Raw genomic sequence first — 16,447 nt, forward strand, 5'->3', positions numbered from 1 at the left:
CCTTTCCCAGGTGGACCTGGGATACAGTCCTCCTGCCGGAGTCCATTTAATCCGAGTACTTGGCAGATGGTTCTCTACAAAGACAATGAACAGAGACAGGTTTAAGCCAAGATTTTAATGAAGGAAAAAATAGCAATGATAAAGGTTTTATTTTCCTTTCCTTCCACCTCTGCTTCCTGGAAACTGAAATCAATGTGGAGGGAAATCTCCTCCTGCCAGAGATGAGGAAGAATCTCACGACAATGAAACACATTACCTTTAATAAAAAACATGACCTCCTCTCTTCCCTCCCTTTCCTGCCTGCCTGGCACCTCATTAAATAATGAAGGATCTAAAAGAATGAAGCCTTAAAAATAAAACCAACCCGTTCTACTGAACATTATTGATATTTATATTTTTTAAAGAACAAGACAGAATGTGTAAGTTTTTGTACATACTCTAATCAGTTACTTGATCCTACTTTGTTCTGTATGTAGAAAAGACATTTAATTTTGTATTTTGTGAAAACCTTAACAAAAAGAGGGAACCCCAAAGATAGTCATGCATTAGCTTGGAACATCTCTTCGTGGTTTTGTTGCTGTTGTTGTTGTTGTTGTTGTTTTTTAATATAATAAAGGGCTACCAGAAGAAGCTTCAACCTGTTTCAACCCATGCTAAATATACCATTCAGTGGCCTTGCGAAGGAGATTTTGACCAGGAAAATACAGTCTTTCCTCTTCTGGCTCGTGTGATCCGCTGATTTGGGAGTTTAAACACGCTTTTATGAGAACCTGCGTCTCGGGAGTCCAAGTTAGCATGAAGTAACGAACTCAGGCCTGGACTCGCTGCGGGAGCGGGGGGGAAGTCTGTCTTCGTTGCGAATCATCTAACTCACGATCTGTGTTACTGCCGCAGCCTGGATGCATTTCTGTGAGATACAAGAGGGATCTCTAACGACGTTACTTATAGGCCTGTTTTTGTGAAGGGGTGATGTAAACTAGGATTTTTTTCATACAGCAATACCTCATTTGTCTGAACCCACTTCATCAGAAATTATTTTACAAGCTAGAAGAGGTGTTAACTTGAAATCCAATATTCTCTTCCTACCCACAGAAATCACGCACATGTAAAGATAAAGGCGTGCACCCTGGTTAGACAGACAAGAGCCTACCATAAAGACTATTGGGTTATTTCCTAGTCAGGGCAAGCTGGAGTAAGGAAATTTGCCTGACTGAACTTTATGGTATCAACTCACCAAGTGCTGGAGGATTGCTGCCAGTTTGCAGTCAGCAAAGCAGATTGGGGCAGACTCCCTTTTTCTGTATGGAACGTGCATATTGCATATTCCTCTCTAACGAGCTGCATTGCCTTTTAAACGAAATGGCTCGAAGCTGCACAAACAGATTACCACCGCAGCCGACGAGCCAGATTCGGGTCATCTCTCTTAACTAACCTTGCAGAGATTTCCTGCTGCAGCAGCGATTCAGGCTTCTCCTTCCTCCAGGGTGTTGCATTGTTCATCCCATCCTATCTTGCCACCTGGACCAGAGCAGAGATTGTAGTTACGTAGTTTTTTTAAGTCCGTTCATTTTGAATTTCAACTCTAGCATGTGACTGAAAACTACAACATTCGTTGCTTTCAGTGCTGGTTCTAAAGCCCCTTTTTTTTTATAGCTCTTCCACGGGCGGCTTGGCAGACTAAAGAAAATGCCAGCGCCCTTCTGTCGTATCAAACATCAATCCTCCAATACCCAAAAGAAAATCTACCTGGTTTTGTAATGCCTTTTGAAGCAGCAAGCCTGTAACTTGCGATGACAGCAAATATATCCTTTTCCTTACTTCTGAGCTTGAATGCTGTTCAGGCTCGTACAGCATTTCATGAGAACCCAAAGCAGGGGAAGTGATTTTTATGCCTTAATAGCTGAATCAAAAACAAAATTGGAGGGAAAAGTATTTCTGGGGTCACTCAAGAATGATTATTTGTTTGAGTGGAGTTTCAGGAAACCAGTCGGGGGAGCTGTTTCAAGCCAATCAAAACATTTAATTTGTCCTAAGAAAAAATCCTACACAGTACTACCGTTTAGTTTATCATACTTAAAAGTTGTTTTCATTTAGATTTTTTTTTTTACAGCCACCCTTCCATCCTACGCTTACCAAAACAAATCAGAAAGACTTGGCAAATCTGGCGGGCTTTTGCGAACAGCTTGAGACCGGCCAACAGTGCATTTTCCACTTAGTAAGTTCTTTCCTGAGAAAGAAAGTCCTGCAGTCTGCCCTCAGGGCAGGGAGAGCCTCCCGTCCAAGCGGGGTCTGCCCGTTTGCTCCGGGAACCAGCGCTGACTTCAGGGGGAGCACCTCGGGCTGCGCACGCTGCGAGGTCCAGCCGCCTTCGCCCGCGCGGGACGCGTGATTGACGGCAATCGTCACTCTGCGTGCCGGCGTTACGCTGCGAGGCAAGCGTTTCCAAGTGGCGGGCAGTCGGCCAGCCTTGTGGTGGTGGTATATAAGGCTTTACTAAATAGTGTGTAAAACAATTTCTTTCATCGGGTTTCCAGCTAAAAACTTTGAGGTTAAGGGTTCATGGTGGTTTAGAGGAAATTCAGATGTTTGGCATGGCTCTGTGGTCCAGCAAGTTGGGGGGCTGATGATGAAAGTCCTGTGTGTGCTCCCGCTGTACACGCAAGCATCAGCTAACGCGGCAAGTGATCGTTATTTACATTTTTATAACAGCTTAGATCTTCAGGTGAAAAAGGAGTTAAAGCCCGTATTTCTGTTGTAAGCACTGGTAAGTTTATCATTAGGGAAACGGTCTTTGCATAACAGTTGCTCCCCTAACTGCAAGTTTGGCTAAGTTTGGTAGAAGCACATCTTGACTGGTGCTTAGATTAGGTACAGTAGATTTACTTCTCAGTGCCTTTGCCAAAAAGGGGAATCGGGGGAATCTATTAATTGGTCCTTATCCCACCTTGCTTTTCTCTTGTGTTTTTAGAACTAGAGTATAATAGAACCTCATTTCCCAGAGTGATGACATGATTTCAGGGGGCAGGAACACCACGGACGGAATTTTACACTTACTGTCTAGTCCTTGTAAACTTACTGAAACAAATCTGAATTTTGGGTCTGGTTACATGAGATTTTTAGATCTGAACCTGTAGTTACATGGCTGCAGTGGAGAAAACCAGTAAGCTAGATGCAGCGAGCATGATTTGCATCGCTACCCCTTCCCCAAAATGCAGTGTCTTGTGCACACCAGAGCTGGGGTGTTTCCCCTTGCAGCTGCAGCAGGGGCTAAACATTATAGCATGTTAAAAACAAATGATTCAAAACACAACTCATGACAAACAGTGGTTCTCAACTGGTGAGCAGTTTTGCTAAAAATGAGCATTATTTTTATAATTGAAACATGTATTTGGAACACTGGAATGGAATACCCTACCTCCCACCGTGCCGCGGGGACAGCGGCACTGGCTGAGTTCTCCGGTGACAGCGGATGAGACTCCTCCCCAAGTGATTTCAGAGCACCCGAGTCGAGCGCCTTCTCCAAAGCGGCCTCCGGAGAAGTCCGTCGACTGCCGAAGGATCCCGCGACAGCTCCCTGGCCCGTTCAGCTGGCTACAGTCGATGCCTAGAGCAGGCTGAAGTGCGCACTCTCGCTTCGCTGGCTTTGAGGAAAAATCCTAGTAAGGACAAAGCACTTACTTACACTTCTGACATATGTTGCCCGTTCAAAGTAAAAGCTAGTTGTACGAAAGCAATAGGGCGCCTCATTGCCTGTTATGTTACGTTGTGCTTGCACATTACAGTTAGGAACAAAGCATTTTTCCTAAGTCAGCATTCCTTAAATTATTATCTTCAATTTCCAGCCAGTTTCTGAGGGACCTCTCAGGAACAAGGCAGATGTAAATCATCGTTCCGCAGCCTCCTGCTCAGGCTGTAGCCTTGGCACCGGGGAGCTGGGGTGCGCTTTTCCTGGGCTTTGGAAGTAATCAACCTGCCCTGCTGTCCCAGCACCCAGACCCAGCACGGGGGAGCGGAAAAAGATGGAGGCATGCACTTGCGCCGTGATGCTGTCTATCCCACAGGGTGTTCAAGCAGGTCTTTTTTTAAACCTAGCTCTCAGTAAGCCCTCACATGCTTTTAGCAACATGCTGTGCCTACAGGCTGCTCTGCCGTGCCACGCCACGTGATACAAGCACCGTGAAAATCTAGTCATCCGACTTACAATTTGCTTTTTTTTATCACAGCCTTGAGCAATTGATGGTCACAAGGAATTCACATCAGATGCTTTCCTCAAGAGTAAATATAGTAAAGAGTGTTTACAGGCTAGGGTCTGTTGGTTGTAAGTTTATACACAAGATCTTTTGTGAAGGTTACCTATAAAATCGGTCAAACACAGAGCACCAAAACAGTTTATACATCAGGCATGATCCATCATCTCTACAACCCAGCCGCTGTGGTGATCGTTTAGACTGGTAATTAAGAGAGGCAAGCAAACCAAACTGGACAGCATTTCGTACTCGCTCCACACAAATCCTCCATAGTGACGTGAGCAGTGACTTGTCATTTGCAACATGGGAAACAGAGCGAGCTTTTCATAGGAGAGCCCATGCTTTAAATCGGTAGGAGCAAACTAGGGGCATATCTAGAGACCCGGTCCCCAGGTTTCTCCATGCCTCATTCAACCATCCACCAAGCCCGTGTTTACATCTGGGCTTGATTCACATAAAAGCCTTTATATCCGTCATTCTGCCTTTATATCCCCTCCAGAGGGGATGTATGCTGACCCGTGGCATGGCGTTGTGGTTTGGCTGTGCTCCTACAGGACTGTTGCTCGTGCCTCTGCGTGTAAACTAAGTAAGTGTCGTACACTTCTCATGTATTGCAGGGTTTTTCAAGCAATGCATTCCTGAACAAACATCATCTGTGTTGTGCAACTGAATGTATTTATGTGGCCAGAGTAGTCTCAGGCTAGGAGACGGTCCTTTCCTGCCTGGTTTGGCCAGACTCTGCTGTCCCTCTTCAGTACAAACTGCAGAAATAGGCTGAATTCAGGGTCTGAAGTAGTCCGGAGGGTGTTTGCCAGACACTTATACGCATGCAGCTTATGCTGTTGCATACACGCATACAGTAACACAACCCCTCCAGCTGTAGCTCTGGCTTTTGTGCAGCTTGCTGCGCGTTAGTGCTAAAAATGCTTGCAAAAATCTGCTTTCTCATTGCCCGTTGCAAGATGGCGGGGAGCTGGAGCAGGCCAGGCTCAGCACCCTCGGCTGGGCTTGTGGGGGTGTCAGCACGGCTCTGCCCGGATTAGGACTTGGGATTAGGAAAAAGGGTTCATTTTCTGCTACGCCATAAAGAAAACATGGTATATGTGAGCCAGGCAGCTTTTTCCTCTGTGATTTGCAGCTTGAGACCCTGTCTTTCTGCTAGGGGTACTCTGTGAGGGGATAGCTTTCAAATGAAGCAAGAGAAGCCAGCAGTACTTATTTAGTTCATGTTCATTTCAGCACTAAATGAATTTTTAGGACTGAAATGAAAAAAAAAAACAAAAAACAAAACACCACATAATTCAGCTGGGGAGAGTAAGAGCTGGTGAAAGCGTGACCAAATACTGAGGCTTACAAGGGACCAGCTTTAGCACAGCTCGTTGTGCCACAGGTGTTTTGCTGAGCTAAAATAAGGTTGTGATTAAAAAAAATGATCCGGGCAAGCTTAGTAGGGATGGCATTTGAAAATGAGAAGCCAACGCGGGAGGTTTTGGGGGAGAAAGTGGCTTTCTGCAGGAGTTTCTGTTGGCTCTCTAGCTGGTTTTGCGGTGGGCGCCATTTTACCTCACGAGGGGGCCAGGCGGGGCTGCTTCACGCTGCTGAAGGGAGCAGCGCGCAGCAGGGGGGACGGCGGGACCCCCCCCCCAGCACCTTTCCCTCACCAAAATGTCCCAAAATGCTCGCAGGGCTTGCTGCCCACCCCTCCAGGTGTGTTTTTACAGTTAGCACCTGTGGGGTCGTCAGGGCTAACGAGGGACAGCAGGGCTCGGGGGCAGCTGGCCAGGAGCCCACACTCGAGGAACTGCAGGAGGATGCGCACCTCAGCCTGAGGCCTGCTGAGAAAAAGGTGAGTATATATATATTTTTATACATTTTTTTCCCCTCGTGTGGGAAGGATTTGCAGTCTGTGCCTGCCTGCTGGAGCTGTGGAGCAGCCAGGTTGAGGTTGAGAGGGAAAAATGTCCCAGTTTGTTGGAAAACAGGTGTGTGGGGGTTTGGTTTTCTCCGGGGTGTCCTCGGAGAGAGGGCCCCCGCCTGCGGGGACATGGCCTCCTCACACCACAGGGAAGGGGAATTGTGTGGTTAGAGTTTCTGATGCTCTGCAGCAGAGTGGGGGGTCAATGATCAGGTAACGCAGCTTCCAGTTGGAGGCTGACTTTCTGAAAATAAATGATGGAAGTTCCCTTTGGTTTGTGAACGTTGAAACTGGGGCCCAAGGAGCAGGAGGTGAGGAGACAAAGAAAGAACATGACTATCGGCACCCTGCAAAGCTGGCTGGTTCCTTTCGTGTAACAAAATGTGTACCTGTTCATTTGGTGTAACAAGAGGTCGGTTAATTTCTTATGTCTGTTGTTTGGGAGAAATTGTCTTGCCCCTTTTTTTGCTTGTAAATTCCCGTGGGAAGTGTCCCAGCTGGCTTCCCGTGCCCCCCACCACCTGGCTACCCCTGGGCTTACCCCAGCACTCTCCTTCCACACACCACCCCTCACTTACACCCTGCACAGTTTGTGGGTGCACCGTGTCCTGCAACTGTCTTTTGAGGCTGTACTGAACAGTGTCGCATGCTTGCGTAGCTACAGAGTGACTTGGATGGCCTACTTCTGTCAAGTGAAGTTAGTGCGAACTGCTCAGGGAGAAGTTATTTTCTGAGAAGACAAAGCTGCTGGTCTGTCTTAGCCATCACTCCTCTTCTAGGTCCTGCATGAGATTTTAATTCCTGTCACATCTCCTGTTTCTTAACGAATCTCTTCTGTAATTGGGTATTTGTTCTCCTCTTCCTAAACATGAGGCGATCGCATTTATCACAATTTGTGTTCATAGAATCATTTCTATTGGAAAAGACCCTTAAGGTCATCGAGTCCAACTGTTACCCTAACACTACTACATCCACCACTGAACCGTGTCCCTAAGCGCCACATCTGCACATCTTTTAAATACTTCCAGGGATTGGGACTTCAACCACTTCCCCAGGCAGCCTGTTCCAATGCTTGACAACCCTGAAGAAGTTTTTCCTAATACCCAATCTAAATCACCATGTTGTAACGCGAAGCCTCACAGCTGTTTTGCAGGGTTTTCAAGGTCCCATTTTCCCTTGCCATGATGCTGTGAGGAAATAAAGTGGTGCAGCTTGAATAGCCTTGGATGGAGGCTGAGTACTGAGTAGCAAACTTGTAGGATTCAGCAAATGCATCCCTCACAACAGGGATTCATTTTGTTGCCCCCGACCCCAGCCTCGGTCTCACTGTTCAGGTAACCAAGGGGCAGATGCTTCCTGTAGGCTCTTGGCTCCTGTTGAGATGTGTTGCTGGACTGCAAAACTGACTAAACACAATGTAGGATTTAAATTGAAAAAAGAAAGAAAAAGAAAACCCACGCCATTTGGCCATGCTGTGGTGCTTTCTGCTCCTCCCCAAAGCAAGCAGGGCTTAGGGTCCTCCCAGAGACACGGACAAGCTGAGTTCACCCTGCACTTGCAGGAGAGCATACTTGGCAGGGACTAGCCGTGCTTTTACATTCACTGTGACCCTCTGCCTGCAGCAGGGGGTAGCCGTCTTGCTTTCCTGATCACTCTAGCAGAAGAAAAGTCTTAGCATCACTCTAGGAGCCAGCCAGGGCACTCTGCGTTTACTCTGCCTGTTGACCAGTGTCACTTATAGGAATAGGAGTGTTTATAGCTCTGGGACATGGGAGAAGGGAACTCAAGAGGCAGGAAGCGCTGGCAAAGGCATGCTTCCTTCCTCCCCTTCCTTCTGTTTTGTGGTCTCCTTAGTGGTAGCTGCCAGTGTCAGAAAGCAGGATAAGCCTAACTTGTGGAAAGCACAAGAGGGGTTAGCCCCCATGCAGGCACTGTTTGTACCCCGAGCATAGCACTCAAGAACACTTGTGGCTAGCCTACCTAGAAATCATAACTGCCAACTTAATAGGCAAAAAAGAGATCAGCTTTACTCTTGTCAGCACTGACAGACATATACCTCACCTAATCAGGGCAGCCAGGAACAGAGACAGCAGAGGGACCAGCTGAAAGCTCCCCTGTGCCTCTGCAACATAAGGGCCTTGTACTTTTTAAGTGCATGTACACTTTGTCATTTAGGTTACCTTCAGTCACATCACGTAACACAGGGATAGCGGGGGAAACAAGACAAAAGCCATCCTCATCTCCCCAAGCCCCCACCCCAAGTACAAATAGCTTTCCAAAAAAAAAAAAAAATCTCAGGACTTGTTTGAGAAGGCAAAGCATCAGCAAGACTTCTCTCATCCTTTGCCTAATTAACACATCCTATCCTCTAAAAACTAACATCCCAGCCTGTAAGTAATGCAGTATATGCAGGACAGGAATTAGAAGCACCATCATCTGTGCCCCATCAGTGTCAAATGAGATAGTCCTGCAGCATGGCCCAGCTCCTGCCATGCAGGGTGCATGCTACCTCTGTCCTGCTCCCACAGAGGATACTGGTTACAGCAACCCCTTCCCCACCCTCCCAGCAAGCACATAGGGGAAACTTTTGCTGAACTTGGACCCTGCAGCAGAGCCCTTTCATGTTCCCCAGGCACACACACCTCCCCAGAGGGACAGGTGCCCAGAAAGCCTCCCGCTCATTTGCACACCAAAAGTCCCTTGCTATAATTAGCTGCATCAGCTCTGGAGAGCAAAGAGGAAGAGCCCTGTCTATCCACAGTCACCACGTCTCTGCCCACAGGGTGACTGGCAAGACACAGCTACAACTCATGCCCTTCTGGCAGCACTGCAAGAAGGCCTCCATAACAAGGGTTATCAGACAGCAGAGAGATAAGGACATCAGTAAAGCAGGAGGGTCCACCCTCCAAAGCAAATCCCCCCATCACTCATGGGGATGCCCAGCTGCTGCAGTACGAATCTGGACAGTGTTACTGCCATGCAGCAGCTGTGCTGACATGCAGACAACAGGCTTGCAGCCTGTCAGCCGCTCCATAAAAAGCCTTCAAATGGCCAAACCGCTCTGTAGAGCGGCACTGCCCCTACCGCAGCAGCTGGCCCAACTGCTCAGCTATTCAAAGGAGCAGCAAATGCAGCCCTGGTCTAGAACAGCCCCGCTGAGAAAGATTAGCCAACAGGAGTCACATTCCACCACTTCAGGAGCATTTGGCTAAGGAAGACCTCACCAACACAGCCAGTTACCAGCTGAGCTGCGCTGGGGCAGCACTGTTGTAGCTTCCTTAGTCACGCAGCCAGCCCCCAAACCTGAGCAGCCTGCCCAGGCTCCCACCTCTCCACAGGCAGGACTGGCTTTACCTTTCATCAGGTCCTCAAACGCTGCAGCAGTCCCAACTCGAGCCCTGTCTCGGGTAGGCAAGGCTAGCAGGCAGCTGGGGGACAGCACTAGCAGACACACTCCAAGGCATTGCACAAGCAGAGCAAAGAGGTTGTAAGCAGAAGAGACTGTTTACTAAGCTTTTTTCTTTTCTTTTTGGTCTGCCTAACTGCAGCTAGTTGTGCTTGGTGCACCCAGGATTTAATACCTCTAGGAACCCTGTTTGATACAGCCCTCAGGCCGCATCTGGAGCTTAGCAGCCAAGTGTTAGACACTTACCGGCTGCCACGTGGCTTGTCACCCATACCTGCCATGTTGCTAAGCCACTGTCTTCATGGTACGACACGATACTGGGTCTCTGACAGCGTCAAGAGCACAGTTCATGAAGCAGCACAGACAGCCTGGATCCTGTCAAGACCTCACTCCTAAGCTTTCTGTCAGGCTTCACCTCACACTCCATGTCTTGTCCCCTAGCAAGTGCAGTTAGCCTGACTTGCCCACTCTTCTCCTGAAGTACACTAGTGCCAGCCTGCAACGCACCCAACTGCCGAGCATGTTCTTGGAAAGCACAGCTATTTGCAAGAGCACAAGCCATGCCCCGTTCCCTGTCAGTCCCCCATCCGCAGCAAGGAGACGTGAGCAGAACTTCTCGGTCAGAGATGGCAGAACGCATGCCCAACATACTCTTGTGGGAGCTTCCCTGGCTGGGACTAGTCCCAGAGCTTAGAAACCTAACAGCCAGGGACCACCCACTGCAGCAAACAGGGTCAAGGGAGCCACTACTGCTAAGGAAGCTTTACTCAAGGTAAATCATGCTTTGCCCAGCACGTGGTTTAACTCAGTACCAGCCACAAGGCCGCAGTGTAAGTAGGCACAGAGTTTCATACCCCTTCCCACTGCCCACCCCTGTAGCGCACAAAGGAGCAAGCAGATTAGAGCAGAAAACAGCAGAGGAAGCAGCCATTGCAAGTTTGGGTTTATTTCACTATGCAGGGGGGGAGAAAACAAAACAAACCAAGCTATAGCTGGTCGCTGAACTTAATGGCTTTGACTTTCAAGTCACCCTCCACAGCCAGGTATTCAATTTTCTCCATGCCCAGCCGATTCGGGAACTGGAACTCGGCCTCAGGTAGCTTCACCACTGCCTCCGTTTCATTGAAGGAGATGCAAATCTGTAGAGAGCGACAAGAAGGAAGGCTAACACATCACAGCTCCCAGGCCTCACTCCCCACTACCTCCAGTCCGGGGGCAGGACAGATCAGGTGGCTGCTGCTATCAAGGCCATGCTCACCAGCTCAGCCTCCTCCCTGCCCAGCAGAGGCATGGAGGGGAGGAAGCTGTTTTGCTCTGCCCCAAGGTCAGCTCCAAGCTTCTGCAGCAAAGGGATGAGACAGACCCAGTCTCAATCTCAGGTCAGTGTTTTAATTGCTTTTACTTGTCTGGCTTGCAAAGGAAGGCCAGAGCAGAGCACTTAACACATCTGAGCTGTCGGGCATTGACTTAGGAAGAGCAGGTCCAGGCAGCGGGTCGGCTTTAGCTGCGAGCCTCTTCCCCTGTTGCTGAGTCCCCTTTCCACGCCTGCTCCTTCTCCACCACAGAGGTACAAGGCAGCATTAAAAAGCTGCGCCCTTCGCCCGTCAGCGGTCCGTGCCAGGGCCTCGCGCACACCCCGGGGCCTCACCTCGATCTTGTCACCGCGCTGGAAGGGAAAGTCCGCCTTCCTGTCCTCCTCGCCCCACGCGCCATCCTCCTTCGAATTGCACACAATGGTGTTGACATCCCCATGGCAGTCGAAGCGAGGGTTGAAATGCAGCATGAGGGTGCTGCTGTCCTTCCCTACGTTCACAGCAAACCTGGGGAAACAGAGAGACGGTGCAAAAGAGGTGCCTGCGCAGCAGCTCCAGCTACCCGGTGCTGACAAGCTGAACACGGCAGGAGCTCAGGCTTCCCCCAGCGCCGCATCAGTCCATTCGCCATCTCCTCACTCACCCTTTGGCATCAGACAGGATCTTCCCTTTGACCTTGATGCATTCACCGGGCTGGATGTCCAGCTGGGTAACGACCAGTCCCTGCAGGGCCAAACCACCGGAGTTAGTCTGACCCAAGGCAAGCCTACCAGCAGTGCCTGGGCCAAGGCACAAACCAGCTCTAGCAGACCCAAATGCATTTGCTGTTTCATGCTAGAGGAAGGGCTGAGGCAGGCCAGCTGCCTGCCTCAGCCCTCTGCCAGGGAATTCTAGTTCATAGCCAGCACCCCACTAAGCAATATAAGGTGACAAGGAGGTGATTCAAGCCAGTGTAACTCAAGTAGGCCACAGGCACTGATTTACCAGCTGCTACAGAAGACATCCTTGCAAGCAAGCTTGTACCTTCAAGTCAGCAGTGGACGGAACCATTAGCACAGGATTAACATCAGTTACCAAGCTTTTCTAACACTGGGTCTGTCTCCCTTCCCTAAGTGGGTCTCCTCCAAGCAACAGGAGCCACCAAAAAAGTCTCTCGTCTTGACTTAAAGCAGCCTACACACAGCGAGGAGTCAGTGGAGCCCACTTGTGGCTGCAGCCCAGTAAAGCAGAACAAACACCCCCCTGGGAAGCTCCCGCTGCCGAGAGGAGGGCTTGATCCTTTCCTCAGAGCCCGGTTATTCACTCCCCCAGCCACATATCCCCAAAATAGCGCTTAACATCACCAGCCTGCCTCAGTTAAGAGGTAGGTGCTGTTTGGTGAGGTCAGGCACAACTCAAATCATGCTTTGCTGTGTGTGCTCCAGGCCCAGGTGCAAGGATGCTGAGCTCCACTGCACCACATGCCAGATAAGGCAGGGAGACTAATTTCAAATTAGCTATGTTGTTTACTTGGGCTAGTTTTCCTTGCCTGGCTTGTGCAGGCCCATGCCCAGCAGCTGCTGGCTGTTCTGGAGCCCAGTATTCCTCTAGGATTGCCACCCAGCCCCAACGGTGCTTTCCCTCATGCCTACTCCCCGCTCTGCCCACGGCACGGACTGCTAAGGTCAGGTTTCCCCCAGTCACTAAACTGCTTACCGTCACGGCACTAATGCTGCTTTCTAGCTCTATTTCTAGCACAGTGCCGGAGCACGGCCTGAAACACAGCCTCAGTGCCCAGGGGGTCTTTCGAGGACAGGAAAGTCAGGGGGGCAGCGGTAGGTCAGAATATACCACCGTCCTGCTTTTCTCTGCTGTTGCATTAGGAGTTACTCTAGTTCTGTACCTAAAAGGCATTTTTCCAGAAGGAAACTACAAAGTTTAAGGGGAAAAAAAAAAAAAGGTATAAAGGATATTCCAACTGTAGAGTTGCAAATGGTCCCAAACTTTTAGAGTACTCAAAGATATAAACATGCATTAGAACAGCTTCCCCACTTAGTTAACATGCTAGAGATGAGGAGGTGAACGAAAAACAGTTGGTCAGCCCTAACTATTCCTCCCACAGCCATAGATCAGCTCAGCATTTCCTCTCAGCTAATCCTTTCCTCCTCCTACCTCTGGCACCAAGCCCAAAACCCACACGCAACCAGACCCTAGCCCCGCTCGGCACACCGCTCCAGTCCGAAGAAGGCACTCACTTGCTCCATGCTGCAGACACCAGCCCCAGCAGGCAGGACACCCCCGAGCCCCTGCTCCACAGCCCAGCATGACTCAGCTCCCAGCTCCCGCAGCTTAAATCACTTGGGCAGGACCATCACATGATGGAGGGGGGGTGAAGAAGGGGATCAGTTGCAGCTGTTTGGGGGCTGGAGCTTTCCCAGCCATTTAAAGTGGGCAGCGGGAGATCTCTATTGATATTGTTCTTTGCAGGCAGGATGTGTATGATTTTAAAAGCTAGTGATTGTTTGCTTCTGCATGATCCTAGAAATCCTTACTGTAAGCTCTTCTAGCTGCTATGCAGTGTATGTTGGCTCTTATCCCAGGAGCCCGCGTATGGCTCCGTGCCTGCAGCGAGGTGGCTGCTTTTTGTTAAGTGATCCCTGTCTAAAATCCGGGTTGGAGTCCTCGTGTTACGGCCGCAAAGTGACTGCCTGTGAGAATATGTGCGTATGCACCCTCCTGGCCCAGCCTCGTGCCTGCGGGAGCCTGGGCTGATGGGAGCCCCTGGGTACAAGTCATCACTACTTGCAGTTAAATGAAACCCAAGGGTTCGTTATATTCTACGCCAGCACTTAAAAAGTGCCTGAAAGTTAAGGTTGTTTGTGTGGGGCACTACTAGATGTGAGAACTGAGGCTGCAGCTTTTGAAAAGCAGCGTGATCTCGCCGGTTCCATTCCAGTTGCAGAAGACTCCAGAGGGAAAAGAGAAATGCTTTGTTAGCGGAGGAAGAGGCCGGGCAGGGCTGAGCTCAGGAGGCAAAAAAAGGAGGCTGCTTTCCCAGCCAGTCCCTAACGCCCGTTTTTCCCCTTTACTATGTCCTTTAAAAGCGCACAGCATCACTGCCCTGAGGGTCTTTGCAGGGAGCAGCTGCGGTGCATGGCGGGTCTGCGACTGGATCAGCTGGGTGCCGCTCGTCGCTTTGGACTGGCTTTAGCAGGGTCCTCAGGCCTCCGTGCCTCAGTTTCCCTCATACGTGAAGTGACACGAATGACGTGCAGCTTCACAATCCCACTTGTAAAACTTCAGTCAGAGCAGCTATATACATGCAGCGTGCTCCTTGCTGGCTAAGCCGTGACTAGCCTGTGAGGTGCCGATCTGCAGGCAACTTTAGGAAGGGCAGCTTACAACACAGCGCAGGAATTTACGGCTAGGTAGCAGGAGGAAACGCGCTGCCCCGCAGGAGGCTGCTGGAACTTCATTAGAGCGTGCTCTCTCTTACACGAGCAGCATCCTGAGTCCCAACACCGTTCCTTGCCCCAGATCTGCCCCACACCCATTTCTCAACGTTCACGTGGCATTTCAGCATCCCATATGATTCCGGGTGAATCCAAGCCGAGCTGCGTTTGAACTAGAAAGTCACAAGCCTGAATTGGAGCCCTGTGACTGGGGTGTACAAAAGAGGGCAAAATGCTGACTGAAAGTACTACAGGGAAAATCCCGCACGTGCTCTGGCCTCCAGCTAACTCCCTGGCCATGCTGCGCATACGCGAGAGCCACGCTGAACCTGGGGGTGAGCCGCAGGGGCAGAGCGGGTGCAGGTAGCAAACGCCACCCAGAGCAGGCCCCTCCACGCACAGTTTGGACGCAGCCCACGTAATTCCACCTTAAGTTTGCCCCAGTCTCTAGCATGATGTTAGCTGGGATCACGTGTTATAGATAGGCTTTAGGCGCCTGCTTTCTGTGTGCCTGAGTTACTGTGCAGTTGTTCCCCTGTTTGCTGCCACGTGTAAGGGGTTGAGCAAATTCTGTTTGGTCGGTTGGGTTTTTGTATTGTTTTCCATTCAGCTCTGTGAAATCCCTGGAGACTTCTCTCCTCCTTTCAGTGCTGCGGCATTTCTGGAGACAGAGCTGCTGGCGAGAGGAGTTGCGGTGCTGGGGCCGTGCAGTGCCATAGCGTCGGCCGCTCCGACTCCCCTTCTGAAACGCGTATTTCTTGCGAGCTGCTTTTCTGGCCTGAAGTCTCCTACTCTGACCCTTTTGTTCAGACAGAGAAATACCTTTATAATAATATGTGGAGACAGCGCTGTTTGTTTTCCTTGAGTGCACTGCACCGGCAGCCTAGTTGGTTTAGCAACAAACCCTTCGGTCTTGCCCCTGATTTAAAACACTCGTGGTCTTACGTCCTGTGAAATTAGTAAAGCTTTTATTCTCAGACTACAGTGCTGAGATGATACCCAACTGCCCTCCATCTTCCCTAGCGGTTAAAGCCAGTGGTGGGGAGGCAGAAGAAAGAACATCTTCCCTTTTGCAGCCTCCAGTGGGAAGAAGTAGGAAAAAATTCCCCAGTGGCTCTCCTTGCCTTTCAGGGACTTTGCAGAGAGAGACAGGCTGCAAAGAAAGGCCACTCTTCCCAGCCCCACCCCATCAAGGGTGACCCCAGCCCCTCAGCACAACATGAGGGAGAGGACACCTTGCGCTGCCCGCAGAGGAGGGACTCGGCCCCCATGCGCTCTGCTTCCTACAAGGGGAGTTTTGTGCCTAAGGAAAAACGTAAAGCTCACAGCAAGCAGGCAGAGAATTAAAATGTGCTTCAAAGACCTGGGGGGGAGAGAGATGCTGCCCTATGCAAGCTGCTCTTGCACCCCAGGACCAGCAGGTGATGTTCCGAGACAAAACCCTTGGCAGGAGACAGAACACAGAGAAGAGCCCAAGTTATCTTTATTTGCCTCATAGCAAGGGATTACAATATGTACACACCCTGAGAGAGACTAGTTGGGGTGTACACAGTGTACACGTCCCCACTTCCAGGAGTTACTGCTCTCTCACATGCTTTTGGGGAAGCGTTGCACCCATCAGGCAGCTCTGGGAGAAGCAGGGAGAGAAGAGGCATCTGCTCATCCAGAGGGTGATGCCCAGAGGAATTTTCCCCTGTGAGGAAAGTTAAGGGTGCCCTCCCAGCACATGGCCTTGCAGGCTTGCTTGAGGACATGGGGCCCTGCCCAGCACCAGGTCTCCAGCCCAAACTCTTAACTTACCTCTTGATTTGCACAGGCTGAAGCCAGACAACTGGCCAGTCTGATTTTCTTGTAACGCCCTAGAAATGCCCCGGATCTGCTTGAGAAAAACCTAAATACCAAAAGGATGCAGCATGCTGATGATTACTCTTTTTAATCTCCTGTGAGAGAAAATACACCTTAGCCCTTGGCAAGTCATATCCCTGACTACTCACTCCTGTCATTAGAATCGGCTTACCCCTGGTTTTGGGAGGTCTAAGAACACACCTCTGCTGCTGGCTAACTCAAGGACTACGGTATATTCTCTAGCCTGTGTGACACGGGGTGCCGAGGCCAGCGCTGCCGGCTCTTCACTG

At 50.1% G+C, this 16,447-nt stretch overlaps 1 protein-coding gene across 1 annotated transcript; it reads right to left on the bottom strand.

Moving 5' to 3' along the window:
• Nucleotides 1-10,519: 10,519 nt before the first annotated feature.
• LOC309592613 (16 kDa beta-galactoside-binding lectin) lies at nt 10,520-13,165 on the bottom strand. The gene is made up of 4 exons (XM_082316182.1): nt 13,116-13,165; nt 11,525-11,604; nt 11,217-11,388; nt 10,520-10,707 (listed from the first exon to the last, which is right to left on the bottom strand). The coding sequence occupies exons 1-4, from the start codon at nt 13,122-13,124 to the stop codon at nt 10,555-10,557; spliced, it is 414 nt and encodes a 137-aa protein (XP_082172308.1). The 5' UTR covers nt 13,125-13,165; the 3' UTR covers nt 10,520-10,554.
• Nucleotides 13,166-16,447: the final 3,282 nt, after the last annotated feature.

Source organism: Platalea leucorodia, assembly GCF_965183815.1.
Source record: "Platalea leucorodia genome assembly, chromosome: 6".
NCBI lineage: Eukaryota > Metazoa > Chordata > Aves > Pelecaniformes > Threskiornithidae > Platalea > Platalea leucorodia.

Coding starts and splice junctions, on each gene's coding strand:
- LOC309592613 (XM_082316182.1), bottom strand. Junction 11,389..11,524: donor ATCCTGTCTGATGCCAAAGG/GTGAGTGAGGAG, acceptor CTGTTTCCCCAG/GTTTGCTGTGAACGTAGGGA. Junction 10,708..11,216: donor AGCGCGGTGACAAGATCGAG/GTGAGGCCCCGG, acceptor CGCTCTCTACAG/ATTTGCATCTCCTTCAATGA.